At 39.6% G+C, this 24,716-nt stretch overlaps 1 protein-coding gene across 1 annotated transcript in view; it reads right to left on the bottom strand.

Moving 5' to 3' along the window:
- Nucleotides 1–24,716, bottom strand: part of COL4A1 (collagen type IV alpha 1 chain) — a 145,620-nt gene that overhangs the window by 76,888 nt on the left and 44,016 nt on the right. The window contains exon 2 of the mRNA XM_019731071.3: nucleotides 4,537–4,596. Within this exon, the coding sequence (XP_019586630.1) occupies nucleotides 4,537–4,596 (60 nt within the window). The remainder of the gene's footprint in view (nucleotides 1–4,536; nucleotides 4,597–24,716) is intronic.

The following is a 24,716-nucleotide window of genomic DNA, read 5'->3' as shown; positions in this document are numbered from 1 at the left end:
AGACACAGACAGATAGGTTTATAGGGAGGTCTGATGTGGAATATCTATTGACTGTCTCAATATATATAGAAGCTAAATGGCTGTAAAGCTACAAAGCATTTACCACAATGAAAGAAAAGAGTATCCCGCACAAACTTAGTGCTGAAACAGCATTAACTTCTTCCTAGATTTCGAGGGCCAGAAACAGAATCACTCCCAGACTGGCCAGATTTCTCCCACCCTTCCAAATCAGGTATGGTACATGTTTTAGGCAAAAAGACAGAAATCCTATTTTCAAAACTCTTGAATGCATTGAGCCTTGAATGCCTTCTGGGACTATACTGTCTGATCACTATATTACTGCTGTGCTGACCCAGTATGTGGAGAGCGGCTGCGATTTATAAACCATCTCATCCGTAATAAAAGGATAATGTGCTTCTTCTTCACATCGTTGGCAAGGATCTGGTTATGAGCAGGTTAAAGAATTCTGAAAGTTATGAGATACCCACGCAGTTTCCACTATTCACTAGAATTACTATAATTCTGGTTAATTAAGACTCTCATTACTTCTGAGACTATGGCTTGGGAATGTCCCTTTCAAGAGTCACTGCATTTGGAATTGTCAAACCTTTTTCTATGACAGCATGCATCATCTGGCCAGAGCTGTTTTCTCTGATCAGTGTAGTTAAATTCAGCACATGTGTGACAGATGACCCTATTCTATATCGAAGCAACTCCGGTGAATGGGTGAACACAAAATTTGCCTGGATCCGTCTCATCTAGGAAGCTGTCCCGTTATTTATGGTTTTAGGTCACAGGGATCACTCCCTTCTCAGAACACATGTAACATTTTTTTCTCCACTGTTTCTCCTAGAACTTGATAATTCATTCTTAACTTATTATTTATTTCATGTGCATATATCTTACCTCTCTAGTTTAACCTGAAGTTCCTTTTTGGGGAGACTGCAGGGTCATATTCTGATAGTTTTACATAAGTGTGGGATTCCATGGTTAAAATATTTGAAAGACTTCTTGTGCGAAATCTATTTTAGCAAAATCTAAATGGTTAATTTCCTAGCATACAGCAGGAGTAACTTTTGGGAATGTGTGGCCTTTCCTATCTTCTCAAACAATTGAGAAAATCAGGTATTCAAGCAAAAGAAGAGCTTAACTTTTGGCTACTTCTGAGTAGGCAGGCATTCAAAACCTTAATCAGTTTAAGTAGATAACATTCCCACACTGCTCAGGCCTCAGGAAGAACACAAAGCCATTGTGTACAAACCCAAATTAATTACCTAAGAGAAAACATCTGAAGATATGAGCGACCAGCCAGGGAACTGGGAAAATAAACAACTCAGCAAAGACACTGAAATCCAGTGAAAGACTCATGAGGTTAACTGTTGAACTCAGAATAAGATGGCCAGGAATATATTGATAACTAAGAGATTATAAAATGACCAAGGATCTGCCGCATTAATATTTACTTAGATATCTGGAGAATATAAGACATTCCATCAATTAATCACATCTCCATGGAAAGCAGGCCTTAGCCAAAAGAGATTTGGCAATTTACACTGGAGATATTCCAGTTTCTACTGGTGGATTCTAAATAGGCAACATGTCAAAATGTTCCTCATGAAGATGTGGAAAGACATGTCTCGGAAACAATGATTTCCAAATTTCTAAGGCGGTGACACCCTGTCCCAGTTAGGTAACTAACTCTCTCTGGGTTTTGTTGCTCCTATTATCCTTTTTAACACAAGTCAAAATTCATTTACTTTTCAGACATTTGAGAAGAGCAAAATAACTCCTATAAGAATTGAAGACATTTATTAGTAGCTGAGAAGGTGGCCTGCAATTTGAACCACTAGATTTAAATTGTGATTCTAAACCCTTTCTTCACTTTGCATTTATACCCAATTAGCATGTCTAGGATTTGCTTTGAGAATGCGTGGGAGGTGATGGAAGTTGCAGAAGGCCAACTTCTCTTAGTGATGTGCCAGCCAAGAAAAATTCTTTGTTATATGACCTTGGGAAGAGAGAAATGGAACCAGATCTGAAATCCCAGCTCTCTCAAGCTCTAGGTGTATCACATCATTAAACTAATTATTTTAGTATCACTTCCAAGACAATAAGTGGAAGTTTAAAATTTCCTCTTTCTGTGGAAGGAACGACTGCTTCTTTGCTCATGGGACTGAAATCTTTATGCTCAAGTGGAGAAAAGACTGATTTTAGTTAAAAGGATACAATACTAAACCATTCAGTTATTCCTCTAGATTTCAAGGGGCCTTCTGAATCCACTCAATAATTAGTCTTTGAATGATTTAACCTATAGCATGCCAGTAAGTTATTTTAAATAGTTTTTATTTAATAATAGTGTAAAAAAAATTTTTTTAATTGGCAATGGAGGAGACTGAGTGTTGAGGGAACAAGGTCAGGCCAGGAAAGATCATGGAAGCGCTGGATCCTGGACGTCTCCTTCACTAGCTGGGAAGTACAGAATTTTACACCTTCCACCTGTCCTAACAGGAGCTCTGGGGCTTTCCAATTTCAGGCTTAGGTTGGTCAGAGTAGTAGGCTGACATGATCCCTCATCACAAGAAAGTATCACCATCTAATGGCATTTCTTCTCTCTCAACGTTCTCCTAGCCTTGACTTTCCCAAGCCCAAGTGAAAGCAGGTGCTACGGCGTGTTTCCGTGTCATGATAAACACCTACCTGGACCAGAGGAGTGTATCGGCCACAGCAAGGGTTTTTATCAATGCTCAATTTTGAAAAGAAATGTTTAAAGACCTTTTCCTTGTTGGGTTGGGTGCTCGGTGCTGCCTGTGACTCAGATGTGACCCTGCCCTCTCTAAAGATGTTTAACTGTGCTCGCTTTGGCAGCACATATACTAAAGATGTTTAAGCAACTCTGAACTGAAGTGGGCCAAGTCCCCGATTAGCTGTCATCAAGTCATGAAAAAGTCAGCGGAAAATATTTGGAAAGCTATACCTGGATATATGTGCCCTGTTATATATTAATGGGTGGGTTTGGGGTAAAAATTAAAATAAATCAGGCTAGAAAACATATGTACCGAATAGGCAGGCTGAAAACCACCAGAGCCATGGGGAGTACCACCAGGCTCCGCAGCTGCTGCATGGGAGTGGAGATCAAGAAAGCCATCGGGATGGACCCTGTTGTTTTTATGAGTGAGAAATGCTAGCTTGGCCTGCCTCTCTCCAAATCCCGGTGCTTTAAGTTACAAGAAAAACACCGTAATATTGATATAGGCCTTCATTTCCTATTCGTTGACATCTGAAAGTTCTACTTTTTATAGTTTTAAGGGTTCTTTGTTAGTGCAGTGTGCTTGTATGTATAATTGAAGTTAGACCCCAAAAAAGAAAGAAAGAAAGAATCTTTGTGGTATGAACATACTTGCCTCTCCTTTAAAATAACTCTCGAGAATGCACACTGGAACTGGCTAGAAAAACGCCCCAAATAAGAGAATGAACCGCACATGAAGATGAATTATAGTTGATAAAGTTGATAATGAAAGATATAAAAATGTTGTCACATACTTCATTTATTCAAAAACTATCCAGGTAATATTTTTTTAAAAGAACAATGTTAGTACTTCAGCATGTAGCTAAAAAGAAATGAAACCATTTCCTATAAAGTAGAATTCACTGAAATTCAAAAGTGTGAGTCTGGGACCCCATACACCTTCGGCAGGCCATGAGTGACAGCTGGCCTGGCTGACACCTTCAGACCGCGAAAGCAGGCAGCGGTCCACAGAGGCTCACTCCCTTCCACGCGGCCCCAACCTCCTGTGTGATTCTACATCGGAAGCTGACTCATTTATTGGCCGTGTTTTCTCCCTGCCACTCCTGGTTTCCATGGTGACTCCTAGACAGTTTCACGATGCTGTGCTGTCCCCAAGTAAAAACCAGACAGGCACCCTCTCTCAAAACACCTGAAATGGCACAGAGACGACTTGCCTTCCAGAGAAAATGATAATTATCCAGATCCACGATTCTTAAATGAGAGCGAGGGGGAGCGCTGGCTCAGAAAAAAATAATTTTACATTTTGGAAACAATGAGTATTCACTGTTTTTGTAAATAAATCTAGACAAGTGTTATAAATTAAAAATTGTTTTAAAATACTAATTTGAATAGAAGGCCCTCAAGTTCAATAGGAATTTCTTCTTTTTTTCAGAAAAAGGCTAAGTGTAGTTCTTATACATCAATTTCAAAGAATACTATTGACTCAACAGATTTTCTTCCAATACATTTGTTCCTTCTACAGTCAAAAAAGAAAAATAAACCAAATTCCTTTCCTACATTAATTGCCACTAATTATTACAATCTTTGGGGAATAGCTGTTCAGAGTCATCAGAAATAATGTTAAGCCTAGTTTTGTTTCATTTGTATTGCTCTGGGAAATTATTAAAATAGTAATAAAGCTTTTAACGTGAATTGCTGATTATCTGGTCGGTTTTAGTACAGTTTCTAATGAATTCCACATTGATGGTGATTCAAAAAGACTTGCTGTTATTTAAGTTTTGGCTACTCACCTTTTGTCCCTTCACTCCATGGCAGTCACATTTCCCACAGCCAGAGCCAGCACAACCACCCTGGAAGTAAGAGAAAAAAGTCTTTAAATAGAAGAACACTTTCAAATTGCGGTCAGTATTTGAACTGAAGTGATTATGTCATCTTCACCTATTTATGAAAAAAGTCCTACCCTGTTATTATGAGCACAGTCTTAAAGTATGTGACATCTAGATTTGTCCTAATGGAGCTATCGTGTACTTGTCCTATGGTCCATCTCTCTTGCCCTAACAGACAAAATAGCAATCCCGGAGTAGAACATATCAAAGCATTACTTAGTTCAGAAAGTGAAGGCTGTCACTTACTCTCTTTGAACCGGACTCTCCAAGGGATTACGTTAACAGGACACAACCCATATTTGCAAGGCAATGAAAATGTCACACTTCTGATTTGGAAGGTTCAGACCTGAGACCAGGGGAGACGGCTCAGGAGGGAGGAGTCCACGCTTTGTCCCTCTCTTTTTTGCACACACAGGCATGCAAAAAAACCTTTGTGCCATGAAGAAATAAATGCAGAAGCTAATTTGGGAACTGATGTGGTCAAATGCCCACCAGGTGCAACAAACAATTCGCGGTCATCTTACTTAATATGACAAGTATTGCCATCCCCATTTTACAGACGTGAAAACTGAATTAGGAGGCTTAATATAACGTGAGGATGAGGTTGAAATCAGAACCCACTTTCAACTTCCATTAAGTGAAACTGCCAACACATTAAACAATAAACATATGATGGTGCCGACATATACTTTCAATTTCCTTCAAAAAACCCAAATTTAAACCAAAATAGACAGAGGTATTATGGATAGAATGTAAGGGGGTATGACACCGTGTTCCCCAAAAATAAGACCTAACAGGAAAATAAGCCCTAGCATGATTTTTCAGGATGACATCCCCTGAACGTAAGCCCTAATGCATCTTTTGGAGCAAAAAGTAATATACGACCCGGTCTTATTTTTGGGGAAACATGGTAGAAATAACTTTGTTAAGGAGTTTCTCTAGAGGCTCCATACTAACTCTGAGATAAAATACTTGCATACAGCTAAATTCTGCTTCAGGGGATGATAGTTTCCTAAAATAAAACCATACTGTTAATAGTATAGTGATCACGTGCAGCCTATTTTTTTAACAATATACTCAAGTCTTAGCTCCATTGTCATGGAGCTCTTCTGCATAACACAATCTCATCTGGAGATATTTATTTTGTAAAGTGAAACCTGACTAAGTCCCTCCAAGACAGTAAGCTGTTCTGAATTTCATATTTTGGAAATAGTGACAATTGACAACAGTCCAGAGATTATGGACCTGTTTCTTTCCCTAACTCACATTTTAGGCAATTTTCAGCATGCATTCTCATAACCTCCTAATATATTAAATCAATCCATGTTCACAGTTCACTTCAAATTCTGGGTCTTGATGACCAAAGAGATGAGGCCTAAATCTTAAACCTGTGCCCCAGAAGGTTCATCCAAAATGCACAAATACAAATACTGAGAGACTCAAGAGGTGTGCCTCACTCAACATCACCATCTCTGGTCTACTCCCCAGGTGAGGGCTGACTGCGCCCTACCTGGGCTCCCGTACAATGCTGACTATGTGCCTCTATTGCAACACTTATCCCGTGTTTCTTATAGTCTTTTATATGTATGTCTCCCAGGACCTCGTGAACACTTTGGGGGCAGGCCCAGAGCCTCGCACTGAGCCTGATCTAGATTGTATTTCATCAGAGAGCACATCAGTTGTAAACCCACACTAAGAAATAAAGAACAGCACTGATTGAACAATGACACATCATCAATTGTTAGATCTACCCCAATTTCAAAGCGGTTAAAACATGAATAAACGAGCATCTCAGAATTGATGAAACAGAGTGGGAGGTACCCGATGACTATTGTTTTATGGGTGGTGCTGTCATTTAATCAACCTTAAATAACAACTGTATATAACAATCCAATGACAATGGCATGCCAACTCACAACGTATTTCTGCATGACAGCACTGTGGGAAAATACTCCAAAAAGGGGACTCCGCAATGCTTGTGGGACTTTCCAGATCACCAGACCAGCCAGAGAAGAAGGGAGGTTCTTGGGGGGACATGGGTCCCCAGAACTGCCCCCAGGAGCTGCTAGGTTGGCTGCCAGATCAGTAAAGCCCAACCGATGAGGCAGCCCCAAGTCACGGGGGCTCCGGGTTGGCCTCCTCTCTGCGGCTGCCCCACTCCCCACAACTGTCTTGCTTCTGAGCCAGGTTCCGAAACACAAACCTCTGCTCTTTAAACTCTGCTAAACTCTATTCCGCTCCTACAGATGCCAGAAGGAAAAACCAACCGGGTGAAGATGCATTTATTTGCACAGTCCACCTAGGAAACATTCACCTAGCACACAGGCTTGGCCGCAGAAACCCACACACAGCCCGAGGCAGTGCAGGCGCTTCTACTTACAGTTCAATAACAGTTTCTTCAAAACTCAGATTAGGCAAGGAATCAAATGACTGAAACTGAAAATGGCTATCTGGTGGTTCTGGGTTTTTCTCTTCTGAAATGTTGATAAAAATCTCAGAGGCTTATCTTTATTCACTTTGAGGGAGGTTATAAAAATGAATTTCCTGGAACTGTTTCCTTAAGCTATCAGTAGATGCCTTAATGACAGGGGACCCCTGATAAGAGGTTACAGGGACACACTTGTGGATATTGGGGTCAAGTTGCTTGTGAGCCTTTGCTACAGAAACACACCCAGCATGTGTGGGTAACAATTAGTTTTGCTTTGGGCAGCACTTCAGATCATGACAACCATTGGAGAAAATCTGAGATGACAAATCAAGGACTAAAGCCTTTATTATAGTCTCTATTATAGAAATAAAGGACCGTCACCCTGCTGCCACCAGTTTATAGCAAGCATTTTTTTTTTTTTCTTAATTCTCAGACCAAAGACATTCGTGAATCCTTATCAGCTTTATTCATTTGGGAAATTTTAGTACCAATTATGGACCTGGCAGGCAATTCCAAAGAATTGATAATTCTAAGAATATCTGCATTATGGTCAACTTTTCAGAAAAAAAGGCATTTTTAGACCATGATGTTTATTTTATATTCTGGGTGGCCTACCACTTTATGTAAATAGCTCTGTTAAAGAAATAAAAAATAAAAAAAATAAAAACTATTTTTAGAATAACAAACAAAAATCATGAGCTTCATGTTTACTTTGGTAAATAAATTCAACTTTGAAATACCACTATTCTGGTCTTTGCAATTGCTGTCACATAATGGCCCATGCGAGCTATCACCCTGGCGTATAGCGGTATTTTAGTTGCGATTCAAGGGTGCACTGCTAGAAAGAACACCAATGATACTCTGCAACACCCCTTTTCAATCAGGTGTGATGTATGATTTTGAAATAGCTAATTAAACAAAATAAAAGGCTTAAGTAACACAAGTCTTAATCCCCCATGTGAATTACTGTGTTTGAAAGAGTAAATAACTACGTGAGTTACTCAGATTCCCAATTTCATTGGTGACCTACATGTTAAAGGCTATGTCGCTAATTTCATGACTTGCCGAGGAATTCCATTTTCTATCTGGACCTCTCAGCAATTATCAAAAGATATACACAGTCTCATAGATTCGAATGCAGTCTCATGGGCTGCACATCTGAGGGAGTTTACGAGGCTGCTCATTTTTCCCAAAGTCTGGAATACATTGGGCCTCATGAACTAGCTCCCATCCCATCTGTTTCAGATTCTAGGATGGGAAGAACTTGTACATTCTGTGAAGTACTCACACTCTCTTCCTGCCTTTCCCCTCACTGGAGTGCTAGCATCGAGTAAATGAGCTCCAAGTCGCTACAGCAATGCCTGTGCTTTCTTCCCGTAAGGCAATTGCCTAACCCAAATAGTCATGGCAGACAGAGTAGGTCATGGGGAATGTGGCTGAAAATCTCAAAGGTCAAAGAGTTGTGGGTCCTGGTCTCTCTTATAGAAGTAGACCATTGATGACCAACCACTACATGGGTCACACAGATCAATGGAGAAAAGAGAACCCTGGAAAGCTCTCAAGGGGGAAACATTATAATTTATAGCCCTAAAACTGTAGAAAAACTTAATGAAAACCCAGTCAATCTTGACAGTCCTTTTCGCCTTTTCCCAGTAGACCATACAGCCAATAATTTACCAAGAGAGTAGCACACGTTACCTCCAAAAGAAAACTGAACTGAATTGTGTTTGAAACAGAAAATGAAATACAACAGTTCTCAGTGAAGTCTGTCAGGTACACATACACACATACCATGTCAATAGCAGTTTCAACTTTACACACAAACAAATAATACAATTTGAAAGGAATGTAAAAGGTACAAAAAAGTAAGCCCTGAATCAAAAATCTTTTATAATCTGTACAAGTCTCTTTATATTTTTCAGGATATGATAAAACAATTTTATTTAAATTCTTTTATACCCCAATTAAAGATTTCCAGAGTCAAACAATCAGCATTAATCCTATAAAGTATGTTAAGTTCTAAAAATTCCCAAAGATTTACGATATACAGGACTAGTGCCAAAGAAGGCAGGGGAAAGATGGAGGTCAACGACTTAAAATGGAAATAAAGCCTATTTCCGGTCTTTCTCTGATCCATAGAGCAAAAGGGAGCTCTTATCAACATTAAAGCCAGTTCCATGTGGGGATGCAGGAAGGGGAAGTCTCTCTAACTCTGTTTGGAGAGTGCCTTTTAACTTAACCAAGGGATGCCAATCACTATGCTGCTCTGAGAGAGAGAGAGAGAGAGAGAGAGCATAAGGATGCACTATCATGCCAATTTGTTATCTGACACATCTACTATAGGAAAACATACTTGGAATGAGTTAAGCGGAGTGAAGTCTTCAATTTTCTGATTTTTTTCCCTGCTTCTGATGGGAGATAGACCTTTAACATCACAGCTTTAACAATTTTTATGTGTTTTACATCCCACCAAATAGGGACATGGGGAAATCTGCCAAGTCTAAACAGCTTATCTTTCAAATTCCTTTTCACATTCCCGATGCTGTGCAAAATGTCAAAATAGTTTTGTGGTGATACTGCTATCCTAATTTTCTTTCTGGTGGTAGCATTTCTTCAGGGAATCTTTTGAATAATTATCTATCCAACTAAAGAAATGTATGAAGACAAAAGAATGCATTTTAGGGCTACTTGAGCAGAAATGAAAAGTGCAAAGAAACCGAAAGTGGAGCTTTCATAACCCCCTGGCAGAATTGTCAAGTGGAACCACCACTTTGGAAGACCGGCAGCATCTCTGGAAACTAAATGCTTACACACGCGTTTCCCAGCAATTTTACTCCTGGTCGACACCCTGCAGGGATTACACAGGTGTGCATCAAAAGACATCCTCACATGTTTTTATTACCAAACCATTTTAATTAAATAATATTTGCCCTTATCATGAGGTACTGGAGTTTGTGCTTTTCAATTCTATTCTTTTTCATTCCATTCCATTACCAAAAAAATTTGGTGTTATAAATAAAAAATTACCACAAAAAAAAAAAAAAAAAAAAAAAAAATACCAAGAGCTCACACTCTTTTTGGATATGAAAACATCATAAAGAAATAGCGAGTATACATGGGGGATTTTAATATTTATTTCCTAACTTCCACCCTGTTTGTTATTTTAACTAGTATATGCTATTTTTGATCATTTTTATTTTAAAATTTTGTTTACTACCATGAAGTTCTGCAAAATGGGTCCCTACACCTCCATGCATCGCCCTGCCCCAAGGCGATTGCCGTGAAAGAGAATTTTACAACTTCTTCAACAGAAGAGTATACCATATGGGTCCCATTGCAGTCAGGTCAAGGACTGGTGAAACTATGGGGAAAGAAGTCAGAATAATGGTAGTGACCTTCAACGGGGCTGACTAAGAGGGGGTGCGAGGGAGGTTGCTGGAAACAGTCTCTGCCTCATCAGGGTGGTAGTTACATGGTAGGTGGTTCCACTCGTAGAAATTCATTAAGCTGTGAACTTACATTTTTTGTACTTTGTTGTACTTCAATTCAACAAACAAACAAAAAAGCGTGTCCAAGAATGTTCACAACTTCATAGCCGTGCTATATACAGCAGCACCAAATGGAAACAGGAGAATGGATACACAATGGTATGTATTCACGGAACGGAGCTGTCTACACTGTGCATACACTGGCTACCTACAACATGGATGGACTTCACAGATGCCATGCTGAGCATACTGAAGCCACGCACAAAAGAACACACCAGGTGATTCTGTTTATGTTTACATAAAGTTCAAAACTAAACAAAATTAGGCTGGATAGTGGTTACTCTTGGGGGCTATTAGTGATGGAGAGGGGACCTAAGGGATGTCTAGGCTTCTGGAAACGTTCTGGTTCATGATCTGGCTTCTGTTTTATGGGTGTGTAGATGCATTGAGTGCCAGATGCATTGAGTTGTGCATTTCTTTAATAAAACTTACCCCCAAAAAGTGTGCGAGGACTTTTAAAATTAATAACAAAATACAGAGCAAAATATCAGCCAAGTGTTGCGGTGCAAATAACAATTTCTTAAACACTTACATTTGCACAGCATTTTTGAACTTCCAGAAATATGCTTGGTATTGTATATTTAAGGGTGGTTAATGTCCAAGGAGCTCACAATCCATGTGCTTTCATCTGCATTTGTTGTATTATTATATCACCATGACTTTGTTGTGGTAAGTGTAAGATAGATGCAATTCAAAAGATGTGGAAATAATTCTTCACCATTAATTCAGCAGAGAGGAGAATTTAATTAGCTAAAATAACGTATCTGTTCCATTCAATCATGGAAAACATGGAAACAGAACATCCTCACTACTTTTTAGACTCACAAAATATTTCTGCTCTAATTTGAAAACAACTACAAGTGTTGATACATTCCTAGCAAACAAACAAATTAGCATGAAACATTTGAGAAACAAACGAAACTTCTGATATGGAGCATCTCTCTGTCTCTCAGTGTGACTAAGGATGGTGCATGTGAGATGCAGGCTGTGCTCTGTTTCTCGTTAGAGATGGACTTTCAGAGCCTGCACAGGGCTCCCGGCAAACAACATGCACTGATGAAATGAGGGTGTTTGCTTGGCTCCTCTGACCATCAACATGTGATCACGGTTCTGTTCTCATTTTCTCCCATCATACAATTTTTGTTGACTCATTTTCATTTTTCTTCCCTTTCTTGTACTCATTGGGGGTGGACATTAAATGTCCCTGCCTGGGGAATAGGAAGGACTAGAGGGAATGATAATGAAGCCCAGCATTTCACCTCCAGGTCACTGGTCTAGTCCAGCTGCAAACAGATGTGACTATAATTAGTTGCCATGTGACAGTGGTTCAATTGGCTGTATGTGACGTGAGTTGGTGGGTTGACGGTGTCCTCTGGGACTCATGGGTAGAAACGCTGCCTGGAGGTATGAACAGGGGGGGGGGGGGGGCTTCTCCCGGTGGTTGCTGACTCACTGTCCTGATGTACAAATGCAGAGGACTCCATTTCAGCAAATTTCCACCCCAGGGGTCCTCCTACGCTTACCAGAATGTTCTCCAAGAGCAAGTGACTGTCCTGGGCAAATGTGTGGACTTAGAGACTCTTTGGCCCTGGGTAAAATTCAAATTTCGTAATTTCAGAGGGGAAATTTTCCAACAATAAATTTATTACCCTTAGCTGTTCTCTCCATGTTCCCTGAATCCTTTTCTCACCAGCTCATCCTCTTAGCCCTCTACAGCCATCTCCTCTCCTTCCATCCCTACTATCTCCCCACCTCCCACACTGATTGACTGGCCTCATCAAAGACTCTTTCATGAGAGGCCCAAATATATACTTTCCAGTTACTCTCTGAAGAATAGCAAACCTTACCCAGTCAGGCATTTTTTTAAAAAGCTGGACTATTTCCTTTAACTCTGAGAAAATATCCAACTCTCATTTGGGTTGGAGCTCTTCTAGCTATTTTTGTTTTTCATCTTTCCTCTATGTTTTCAAAATATAAACCAGTCTTTACTCCTTCTCTACCCCAGTTTGGCCACCGCCACTCAGATATCCACTTTTATTACTTCCTTCTACATTCTAAGCCTAGTCCCCACGGGGGCACGTCAGCAGGAATGGAAGCTGTCCCAGGTGGGCCGTTCATTCACACTTAGTCTCAGTGCCCAGTTTTACCTCATGGATAATACGATTTTGGCTCTATTCTGCACCTGGTCTAGGCCAGGTCATCTTCCCTGATGCTAAGCATGCAGAGCTGAGCATGTCAGCGAGCAGAAGGAGACAGTGAGACATGACAATACAGTGCACCCTACAAGAGAGGTGAGCAGAGCCCCGCAGACACAGAGAGGACGGGGTCCTGTCCGAGGGACGCAGGGATCTCCAGAACAGGTCCTCGTGGAGTGGTGACAGAAGGCAGGTGTGGGGAGGAGGCACTGCTATAAGAAAGATGCAAAGGTGAGGTACAGCAGAGCCCACGGGCACACAGCACCTGGCGTGTGGAACAGGTGGGTGGTGCAGCAACAGAGGGATACTGCCAGAAGTCAGGACAGAGTCGAAAATAGTTTTACAAAGTAAGTGACAGGGGAGGTACACTCTCCCAGGAAGAAAACAGGTGGCGGGAGAGATGGCACAGGGAACTGGTTGGGAGGTAGGCATAGGTGCCAGGTGGGAAGGTAACACGTAAGACAGCCAACTCCAGAGGCAGATGTGGAGTCAAATTTGAGGTCTTAGCCAAATGGCCTGAGTGTAAATGGCACCAGTGTAGCATAACCAAAGCCCACTGTGACTAACTTCTGTGTTTTTCTTTGTATATCAATAACTTTGATACTGATAAATAAATCTAGAATTGGTATCTTAAAAAGCAGTATCAAATTTCCTGGAAATTCCAACAACTGGGTATAATAGATGCCCTCTTTTTCATTTCTATTCATAAGTGACAGCACAATCTATTGCACATACAATTTCAAGTTTAACATTTAATTCAAAAGCATGTTTTTAGACAGAAGTATAGTGTGCTTTCTTCACGCCCATCAAATCCACCTGGAGTAGGAGAAATACAGTCTAGTGCTGTGGTTAGAAATATTGTAAAGAGTTGGAGAAGAGATAAAAGGAGAGAAGGAAGGAAGGGATGAGAGGAAAGGGCCAGAAGGGTAGGAAAAGGAGGGAAGGAAGGAAAGAAGGAAGCAAGAGCAGAGAGGAGGTAGGAGGGGGAATGCGAAGGAAAAGAGACCAGGTTCTAACATCTAAGACGGTGCCCAAGGCCATGTCCTGCTTTGTTTTCTTTTTGGTGTGCAAGCAACACCTTCAAGCTGACTCCTTTGACCATCTTTGGTACATGTCTCTTGTTCTCACCCCTCTATATGAATCCCATAGTCAGTGTTTCTTTTAACATCCATGTCTTAGCAACAGAACATCAACATAGTATCTTTAAAATACTGTTGCAAAGGTGCTAAATGTCTGCAGGAAAGTGGATTTTGAAAAGAGGTTAGAATTGGTCCCCTGCCCTTAAAGAACTCCTGCTCTGACTACCCTCTGAACCCACCCCAGGACCTTCCCTGCATTTTTGCCTTCAGAAAAATTCCTAATGGGGTCTAAATGCGAAATCAAAAGAACACTTGGTAAACTTCTGATGTTTTTCTTTTTGTGACCCTGAAAATGCACTGCATATTATTACATTAAATTAGGGAAGGGGAAGGGAGGGGAGGGGAGGGGAGGGGAGGGGAGGGGAGGGGAGGGGAGGGGAGGGGAAGAACGTGTCTCATTTTATCATAGAAGAGAACCGATTTTTATTTTCTCAGTTCTCAATTGGCAATTCTGTCAATTAGACAAATTTCATGTGAAGATTTTTATTCCAATGTCAAACTATGTAGCTCATATTCTTCTTTATCAAACTTTATTTGACTCATGATTATATTCATTGATACGAGAAATAGAGTAAATCCTTATGCAAGAATATTTCCCATACAGCAGACAATCCCCAAAGTTTATTTCAGCCAATCATTTCAACCTCCTCCCCCATGAAATGTCCAATTAGAGCTACTGGAGTGAATATAAACTTGCTTAATGTTCACATACTATTCTAGGTGATGTGACAGACTATGAATAAGGCATGGTTCCATTTTGCAAGTATATTCTAGTCTAGAAGGAGAAAAATACTGATAAAAGTAACTTGGGATGATGACTGCTACTGCGGCTATAAAAACACAAGATGCTTGAGAAGGAAAAATTGTTTTGGACTGGGATGATACACTGGAAGAAAGAGTTGATGAAGGAAGAAGAAAACGAACACTTGTTTAGTAGCCACACCTTGTCAGGGACCAACCAGCCTCAGCATCTGCTTCATGGAGGTAACGGGTCAACGGAACCCTGAGCCATGGGCAAGATGGCAGAGCCTGGGATGGCAAACAAGAACATTCCAGAAAGAGGAAGCAGTGTGAACCAATATGGAGATGACAAAGGACAGGGAAAGTTGAGAAACACTGAGACATCTGCAGAGGATTGAACCACAGGGGCATATAGTGGTGTAGTGGAAAACACAGATTTCCGCCATATGGTGGAGGGTTTTCCTGCCACTCTAACACAACTAGACATCAGGCTCCATGATGGGGAAGACATGTAATATTTTCAGTAACAAGGATAGTAAAATAGATATTCTTTCTTGTGGGGTAGAATCTAAACACATACTATGCATCAAACAATGTATTATAATATCGGTTAATTTACGGCCACTTCCATTGCATAGAGGACTATCCAATATCCTGTTAGGATAGCAATTATAGCTGTTCACCTTCCATGTCAGATATGGGACATGTTTTAGAAAACTATGCATGTTTAGACTAATCCCAGCCAGCCAGAATGAAGCTAAAGTGTAATTTTCATAACTGCGCTCAGTCTCAAATACCAGACTCATTTTCTAAAGCCACTTTTCAAAAATAAATGAAGGATTTGCACTCTTCATAAATGACAGATTCTAAAATGCTGCAGCACAGTTCTCTAAACTCAGAGGATTCACTGTAGGAAACATTACCAAGATCTTTAAAACTAGGTTTGAAAACTGAAACAAAATGTAAATAAATTTCATGTAATTTCATGTAATAAACTGTGGGATGAGGAATACCCAAAAAGGCAGTACAGCAATCCCTCTCTGCATCTGACAGAGGTCAGAGATCCATCTGGAAGATTTCTATGTGACATACTTCCAGGTCACGTGCAAAATTGAGCAGGGCCACAGCTAAAACCTTCAACAAGTTCATTGGGCTTTTATGGAAGATAATGGATGGTGGACCTAAAATGCTACTTCGCAAGCCATAAGTGGCACTTTGAAAGAACCCATCTAAAAACAAAGTATAACATGTATGGTTAAAAAAGAAAAAAAAATGAGGTAAACCACAGAAGGAAGTTGAACTTTTGCTGGTCAAAGCCATGGTTTCTCAATGACATGCTCTGGTATTCACACTGCGGCCACGAGGTGATGCCAAGAGATACCTCTGAGGTTCTTGTGCGAGTGGTCATTTCCAAACCACACTTCCCTACTACATCCCTCAGCAGAGTCCAACTCCTAAGACTTAAAAAAAGCAATCCTTAAGTTTATCAGCACCTATTAAAACCAAATGATCTAACCAATTGACAAATGTAATACTACGAGGATATGCCTATTACATGTCCTACAGCTTCAGAAAAACTTATCTTTTCCAAGAGAATTTAAGAAAAATATTTAGTAGACGTAAGCCATTCATAATTTACTATGAAAATAAATATGCAATAAATAAAATATGGGAAATATAACTTATTCCATTTCCCTGGTCCTTCAATTTAAATGATACAGAAATAGCCCTAGTTTATTTTCTCATTTACATACATTAAATACTTATTTCCCCATGACCCACTGTGTAAACAACAGAGTTTTAGATTTGTGGAAACAGAAATATGGTTTCTAATGGCAAAGTACTTACATTAAGCATGTTAACATCTAGAAAATTCTAGAAAGCGTTTTGCCACCACTCACTGTGAAATTTAAATTAAACAAAGAGAATCCATATTGAGTCAGGGTGAACTGCATAGTGAACACAATTCAAAACGAATACTTCCTGGTGAGGTTTATCTCACTGGAAACTGAAGCCATGTTTGTACTGTTAACAACTGTATTTTCACATTTTGATGAATATCTTTATGTGCTGACAGGCCGGTAATTCTTTCTTTGAAAAACTTGAGTGTCTTTGCTATAAACCGCCAACTCTAGAGTTCAAATTTCAACATTAATTTCTAATTAAAGGTTCATTTTTAGAACAGTCCATTATAATTTCTGCACTGGAGTGAACAAGGTGTTATTCAAAGGGGAAAACTAACAAGAACAAAAGCAAATGAACTGTAAGAGACGGAAGGAATGATCAGCAGGGAATATGGGAAGATGCCTGAAGGCAATGAGTTGAACCAGCTCTTGAAAGAAATTAAACATGGATGAGCCAAAAGCTAATAAAACTATTCGAAAGGAGAACCTGGCCAAGCAATACAAAAAAAACTGAAATCCTTAGGACACTGAAATAATAACGATGATGTAATCAGCCAAATCTACGATGAACTACCAACTGTTCAGTTACTTTTTTTCTCTATAGTAGTATACCCAACAGTTAGGAGCATCAACATGGATTTCTCTTTGTGATAAAACATCTGATTTAACAAGATGGCAAAAATGACCTCCACTTCTAATTTATTTTATGACTTGTAGATAAACTACTAGGTGATAACTCAATTCTTTCGAGTTGCTTTTTCTTTACTTGTGTCTAATGGTTGGACTCCAACACTAATCTCTCATGTATGGCCACAGTCACTATTCTCTTAAATTATCAGAGATATTTTGAGTCGTAAATTAATTTCATGTTAAGAATCAATAGCATCCATACCTGAAACTTATGTGTATGTAATGTTATTAACCAATGTTGTCCCAATAAATTAATTTTTAAAGAATCAATAGTATCTCAATTAATACCTCTAGGGCAACCATATATTTTTTAGTGTATTATTACTTCTAATATAAACTTTGTGGTTTCTATTGATCTTATTCTCACAAAGAAATAGAGGCATTATATGTCTCTGTGTGTGTCTGTGTGTGTATATACATGAACATATTCCTTTATGATGAGCAAATTATTGAAACCTCTTATTCACCTTTTTGATCAATTCACAATGTACTTCTACAGAACTTTCAACTTGGAAATGTATATTTCCTTTGAAATCAGACAAATCCAGTTGTTTTGGGGATGAAAAGAAATTGAGTTATTGTTTTGATTAGGCTACTCAGAGAATAAACGAAAGTGTTTTCACCTATGTAATTAAGATTGATTGATGGCTTATTATATTAGGTCCTGTGCTACAGTAACTAAGATAACAAATGAAGTCTCAGAACTCACAGGTAAGCGTTTATAGCTGGAGACTAACAGAAGCACATCCCTTACTATACATGGTAAGTTAAAAGGTGTGTGTGATTGAAATGTAGCAGATATATTTTAAAATCAATAGAATCCAATCCATAAACATGTGAATGAAACATATTTTAAAGAGATAGAGTGCTATAAATTGAAAATTCCTTTCATAGGCTTACATCAACATATCTTGAAACAGACTGAAAATAAGTGAATTCACAGTATGGGTTGTATTTCCTCAAAGGTTACATTCATTCAGTCTGCACAATTATTCAACCACATCAAGCTTTGCTATTCAGCATGTGAAGTAGAAGAAGGTTAAGAGGATTAGAGCATAATACCTTTTTTACTAGTATCCAACAAATAAAAATAACCCAAATCCCACAGATTAATTTACACAGTGATACATACTTTGACTTTAAAAAATGATTTCAGTCTATTTACTCCAAACATGTACCTTCTCTCTATTAAAAATACAGTCTGGAATTAACAATTGATGTTAATGATAAATTACTAAGCAAATTAATCAATAAGACTAGCTTTTCCGTCATAGATTTCAATTTCAGTTTAACTATAGCTTTTCATAAACTTAACAAACAAACAAAAAACCCTAACACACTGTGGTTTCTAAAATAAATATATTTTAAATCCATAATCATTAAATGTGTTCAAAAAAGTAAAGATTAAGTTATGTGCAGTATCGTTTTAGTGGGAGACGCATTTGATTGCATTTCACAGCATTAAATATGGAAATAAATGTAGGATATATGCAGCTTTCATCCCTCAACCAAAATAGTGGTTCACATGGGCTGGTACAACTGAGCTACCCAGAGCACTACACTATGTCAAATTCCTCAGCGTGACATTGGATGCCAAGGCCCATTACAGGTTCTTGTCATTTCGCTCCTGGCCCTGGAGTGATTTCTGACATGTGTACTTCACTCAACTTTCAGAACCACATACAATTGGGTTTTTTTCCGTCTTGTTAATTTGTGTATTTTACCTTCTTAAGGCAATACTCCTCAGCCCTTGTTTTTCTTTCAATAAATCATCCACCCAGTCTCAATTATTTTATATTATTTTTTAGCTCACTGACCCTAATTAGGTGTTTTCATCAGTGACCAACACCATGATTCACTCTCTAGTCTGACAGAACATGTTTATGCTAAACTTTGTGCAAACCTACAAATTGTTTGAAAGTATTTCATCAATAATGATGCTTTAAAAAAAAAAAAAAAGTCTTGTCTATAAAATCTAGGAGGGGCAAAACACAGGATGGGAAATCTTATTTTAGCCTAAGGAGCTGAAGGAATCAAAATGGTCCCTCTTTCCTCTTTTGTTTTATTCTGTTGGCTAGACAGGAAATTAGCATAACACAAACTTTCCCCCTTTGAAAACCAGAGTAAATCTTTCCTGAAACAGTTCATTGCACAGAACAGAGGTATAACTCACTGTCCAATCATCTGTGAATGGTTTTCTAATTTTTTGGTTCATAAAAAAAGTAAAAGCAACAGTTTATTATGAATGTGTTTCAAATGTGATAAAATGTTAAAATGTTAAATCGAAACAAAACAATCATTCTTACTGAATTCTATTAACTTAATGAACACAGAAATTAGAAGTAAACTACTGTCAACTGACATGCATTACACAGGTAGGGCCATAGACCCAAATATCATGTTCCCAGGCAGCCCCTTTTTCTCTGTGTATGAGATGTATAGCTGTACCCAGTCACTTTGAATGCCACTGCCACTGCCCTTGTGACTATGTCACCAATGCAACCTAATTTTAAATCTCTACCCTGAACTCTGAAGCCAGGTGCCATCCTTCTATTCCATGCACCTCCACCCTGTGTTACTACTACAAGTAACCTCTCCACAGAGGATAGATTCATAACTTACTGTGCTCCTACAGCCTTAGTATAACCATTAAATGAAAACCAAGTACTACCATGGATAATACAAGACAATATCCTCTTTCCCGAGCTTCCTAACGGGAAGTATAGAGGGCACATGCCTCATATGGACATAGCGTGTTAACGTTTTCCTGTTGAATGAGTATGGAGCTCAAGTCTGAGAAAATGAAGAGTTCTGGAGATGGATGGTGATAACAGGTGCCCAACGATGTGAATGTACATAAAGGCTATGAACTGTACACTTAAAATGGTTAAAATGGTAACTTTTATGTATATTTTACCACAATGAAAAAAAATTCTGCTAACTCTCTTTCACAAATTCCGCTAACTCTCCTTAAAGCAGGGGTGTCCGAACTACGGCCCGCGGGCCAACGGCGGCCCATGATCCACTGTTAATTGGCCCGCAGCAAATTCCAAAAATATATTTAGTTTACTTAAATAAACCAGGTGAGGCAATACGTACTTCACCTCGAGTGAGTGGCCCGGCTGTTTGTGTATTTTACCGCATATGGCCCCTGGTGAAAAACATTGAAAAAAGTTTGGACACCCCTGCCTTAAAGCCTCAGTGTTCTACCAGCAACATTCCTGCTGGAGAAGCATGCCTATCATATGACATAACCTGCCATCCCTGGGAGGGAGGGAAGAGCCCACCACAAATTTCTCTTGCTCACTAATACCTCACCCCACCCCCACATTCCTACAAAACAGATTGCCGCTGCTATAAATTGGCAGCCAAATTCTTTGCTGTTCAGGGTTGCTGTTCTTTGCTGCTTATTTTTAGCTACATTCTCCTGAAGCACTACCATTTCTGAGTGTGTGTGTGTGTGTGTGTGTGTGTGTGAAAGAGACCTTTGTCCCCCAGTTTTAGTGAGATATAATTGACATACATCACGGTATAAGTTTAAGGTGTACAGCATCCACTACTTCTATTTAGGGAAGGAAAGCCCCAGAACTTCTTTGACTGTCCAGTAGCCCAAGAACTCCCTAGCTTTTGAATCAAGTGTCTCCTCAAATTCCTCAAAACGTATTTGAGGCTCAACTTTGATAAACCGAGAAGGAAGACACAAAATATAGAGAGATTGTTCCATTTAAATCACTCCTAGAAAGCACTGATACTTGGCTATTCCGAAGGGAATCCACCCTTTTAAGAGGAATGCTTAAAAAATTCCGACACACATCAGGGATTTGTATCAGCAGGAAGTGACCCTGGCATCTGGCTTGAGTGTCATCACTGTGAGAAACTTTTTTAAAAACTGCGTTACTGCTTCCTGTGAGATTCGCCACAAAGATGGTGTGAAGGAAATCAGTGCAGAGGCATTTGGGCCCTTGGCCAGACATTGTCTCCTAACAATACACACATTTCTTCCTATTTTCATCCCTAGCGCCTTGTCCAGTGCCTGTCACGTAGCAGGAATTTCATCACCCGTCTGAACAAGACATCAGAGCCTTCTGGGGAGGCCAGAGCAGCACAGCACATGCTGACTGTCTCAAGAGTGACAGTGAAAGAACTCCTGAAGAGTCCTGGAGGCCAGCAGACAGTTGGTTTACAGGGCAGATGGGCTCCATTCTAGCTGTGAAAAAGTGGGAAGCCAAGACACAAAATCCTATTAAAAGAATTTCAAAACACATATGGAGCCGATAGCTCCCACCGCAGCATCACATCTCCACTCTTCTTGCATGTGGTTCTATCCCAAATTTCAGTAGAATGGAGTGTGGTGTCTTTGAACTCACATGGAAGAAGGAAGGGGGAAAAGACAATGTTTTCTGTGTACCTAACATGTGCTATAGGAGCCTTAGAAACAGACTCTCATTTAGTCATCATGAAACCAAGAAGTGCTCCAGTTTCATAGATCTGGAGAGCCCAGCATCACCAGACAGGGCATGGAGGCCTAATCACTAAACCCTTGCTCTTTCCACAAAAAGCTGCCTCTGTGAAGGCACTCAAACCGTCAACCATTCCAATGGAAAACATTAAGAAGGTAACTTCAAAACATGTTTGCCCCCCAGGGCCGTGGTAACTAAACGATCCGATTGGCAAATTGATGTATATTTATAGTAAATCAGAAAATAAAAGTAATTTTCAAAAGGTCCATATGTGTGCATAACTTAACTATGGGATTTTAAAATCTCACATCAATCCTCCTCATTCTGAATTCCAGTCTTTACTTCGACAAAATTACACAGAGATCAAGAACCTCTGAGATGCTTTTCATCCCATAATCATTCTACTGTACTAAGAGGAAATACGGTGCACTTGACCCTAAGGGTCTGGAGTTCATATACTGGGAAGGAAAGTATAAACAATACATTTTCAGGGGAAACACATGTCTCCTGATTCAGCTGTACTAATTAATATCACCTACCTGGAATTTCCAGGTTAAGGGTCTCTATTTCCAGCTGTCCTAATTACCGCCCTTCTAAATTTTCCACTCTGATTTTCCCCGATGAGTCTGTCTCCTTCGTGATGCCTTTCTTGTCAAATACCGTGTTTCCCCAAAAATAAAACCTAGCCAGACAATCAGCTCTAATGAATCATTTGGAGCAAAAATTAATATAAGACCTGGTCTTATTTTACTATAATATAAGACCGGGTTGTAATGTGATGTGATGTGATGTGATGAATATAATATAATATAATACCAGGTCTTATATTAATTTTTGCTCCAAAAGACGCATTAGAGCTGATTGTCCATCTAGGTCTTATTTTCGGGGAAACAGGGTAGTAGGTTATAAAATCAATTATTTCATTTTGAGTGCTACAAAGAGTCAATCGATACTTCCTGCTCAAGGGTACACTCCTGGCACTGACCCCACAGAGCCCACAGCACAAGGGAGCTCCTCAGAGTAAAGAGTGCTGGGCCAGAGTTTTGCACTTGAAACTGTGAACCTGATCTTTAATCAAAGGACTCAAACTTCTCCCCGCAGGCAGCTTTAGCTGGCTGAACCCTACATGCTCTTCAAACCTTCCTAGAAATCACCCATACAGTGGAAAGCATTTGATAAAAATAGAGCCAAAGAACACACAGTATAGCCTTCTGTGTTCTCAGCCAGAGAGCAAACCACCTGGACCAAAGAAAGTTAAAAGTCACCAGCGACTTCAGGATGACCTTTAGCCTCCATGAATGACATTATACCTAATCTAGCATTTCAACATTGGGAATTGAAGTTCAGATGAGAAAACAGAGAGTACTGCGTGATCAATAAGGACGGGGAAACCACCCAATCATTCCCAATAGCAAGTATGAAGCAGATCAGTAAGAGAAACTGAACCACATCACCCCTTTCCAAACCCACTTTGAAACCTGCAATGTCATGAACAAGCTTTGGATTATTTTTATCATCAAAACGGAATTCATATCATTTTTTAAATAAATGAAAAACTAAATTTTACCTCTTGTGTGGGACAATAAAAGCTTCGCCAATTGCATAATTAATGAAAATGTGAATATAATCATTGAAATGGTATATTATTTTGAAGATCATTTCTTCCAAACACTTATTAAGCTTAGTTTATAAACTGTAAAGAAATGTAACCTTTGGGCTATCTATATGAGGACCAATAAATTCCTAACTATGAATCTAGGAAAACCCCAAACTAAATAGGTCAATGTTTACTATTCCTTAAAAAAAAAAAAAAAGCCAGAATTTTTTTCACAGCCAACACATCTGTAACAGTTGTATCAAAAGACAAAGTTCAGAACATCCTCATCCCCAGTGCTGTTTGGCAGTAATGTGAGGGCAGCAGCTGTATTCCCAGCATGCTCTCTAAATAAGGCGACTTTCCCAACAGAATGCGCCAGAACGTGTCCCCCACCCTCTTTCCAATCAAGAATTCAGCATGAGTGCAGAGTTGACATTCAACCCACACTTCTCACGAGTCTGGGTTAATTAGTTTCTGAGGTCGAAGGCTCACAGACTGTGCTCCTCATTCACAGGAGGAACATAGACTCAAGTTTTAAGGAGCTGCAAACCCTAAAAGTTAGTTCTCATATCTCCGGAACATGCTTGCTATTCCTGGGAGAATCGTTAATTCTATCCCCTAGAGTTAATTCAGTCAACTGCCCGGGCTGCACAGGCCTCTGCCGAAACTGAAAATTTAGCAACTCTCCTTCCTCACCCCCCTGCAGCCCACATCCAAATACAAGTTCTCCATAACTCCTAAGTGGGACAGAAGGAGGGGTGGTAGAAGAAGAGGGAGGGAGGAGAAAAAAGGAAAAGGTTAAATTAATGTATTTTCACAGATACAGAGTCCTGCCTCACAATTCTGAATAAAGCAAAGAATGGCAACTATAGTCGCAGAAATTATTTAAATCCAATTGTCCTCCCATTTTTTAAAAAAGGAAATTGTTTTTATACATTACTTTAGTCCACTGACTTACACGTATTAATATAATTCTGTCTCTCCCCTCTCTTCCCCTCTCCCCCATTACTCAGGATTTGTGTGGGTGCAGGGGGGTTGTCCATGTCTTCTAGAACCACGTGCTAACAGGGCCACAGGCTCAGGAAGCAGGGCTTCTTGAGTTCTGTGATATTGTTTTGACACTTTTCCTGTTATCTCCTACTCTGTTTTAATAGATTTTTTTCTTCCCTTCCTAATCTGGCACTACAAGCCAGTGTGTTAGAATGGTGGCACCACTGAGCACAGTTAGGTACTCCATTAGAGGTGCTGGGTTTTATAGCACGGCCTCACCAACACCGACCTTGAGGGTTCAAAGCACTTCGCATTTCCTTCTCAGGTCTCAGCTATGCTCCAAATGCCTCGAGTTCAAGTGTAAGTAATCTGGGAGCGAGTGAAGCAGGACC

Source organism: Rhinolophus sinicus, chromosome 16, assembly GCF_057876585.1.
Source record: "Rhinolophus sinicus isolate RSI-liver-muscle chromosome 16, RSI-T2T, whole genome shotgun sequence".
Taxonomy (NCBI): domain Eukaryota; kingdom Metazoa; phylum Chordata; class Mammalia; order Chiroptera; family Rhinolophidae; genus Rhinolophus; species Rhinolophus sinicus.
The sequence above is the reverse complement of the archived record's forward strand: the minus strand, read 5'-3'. Positions and strand labels throughout refer to the sequence as shown.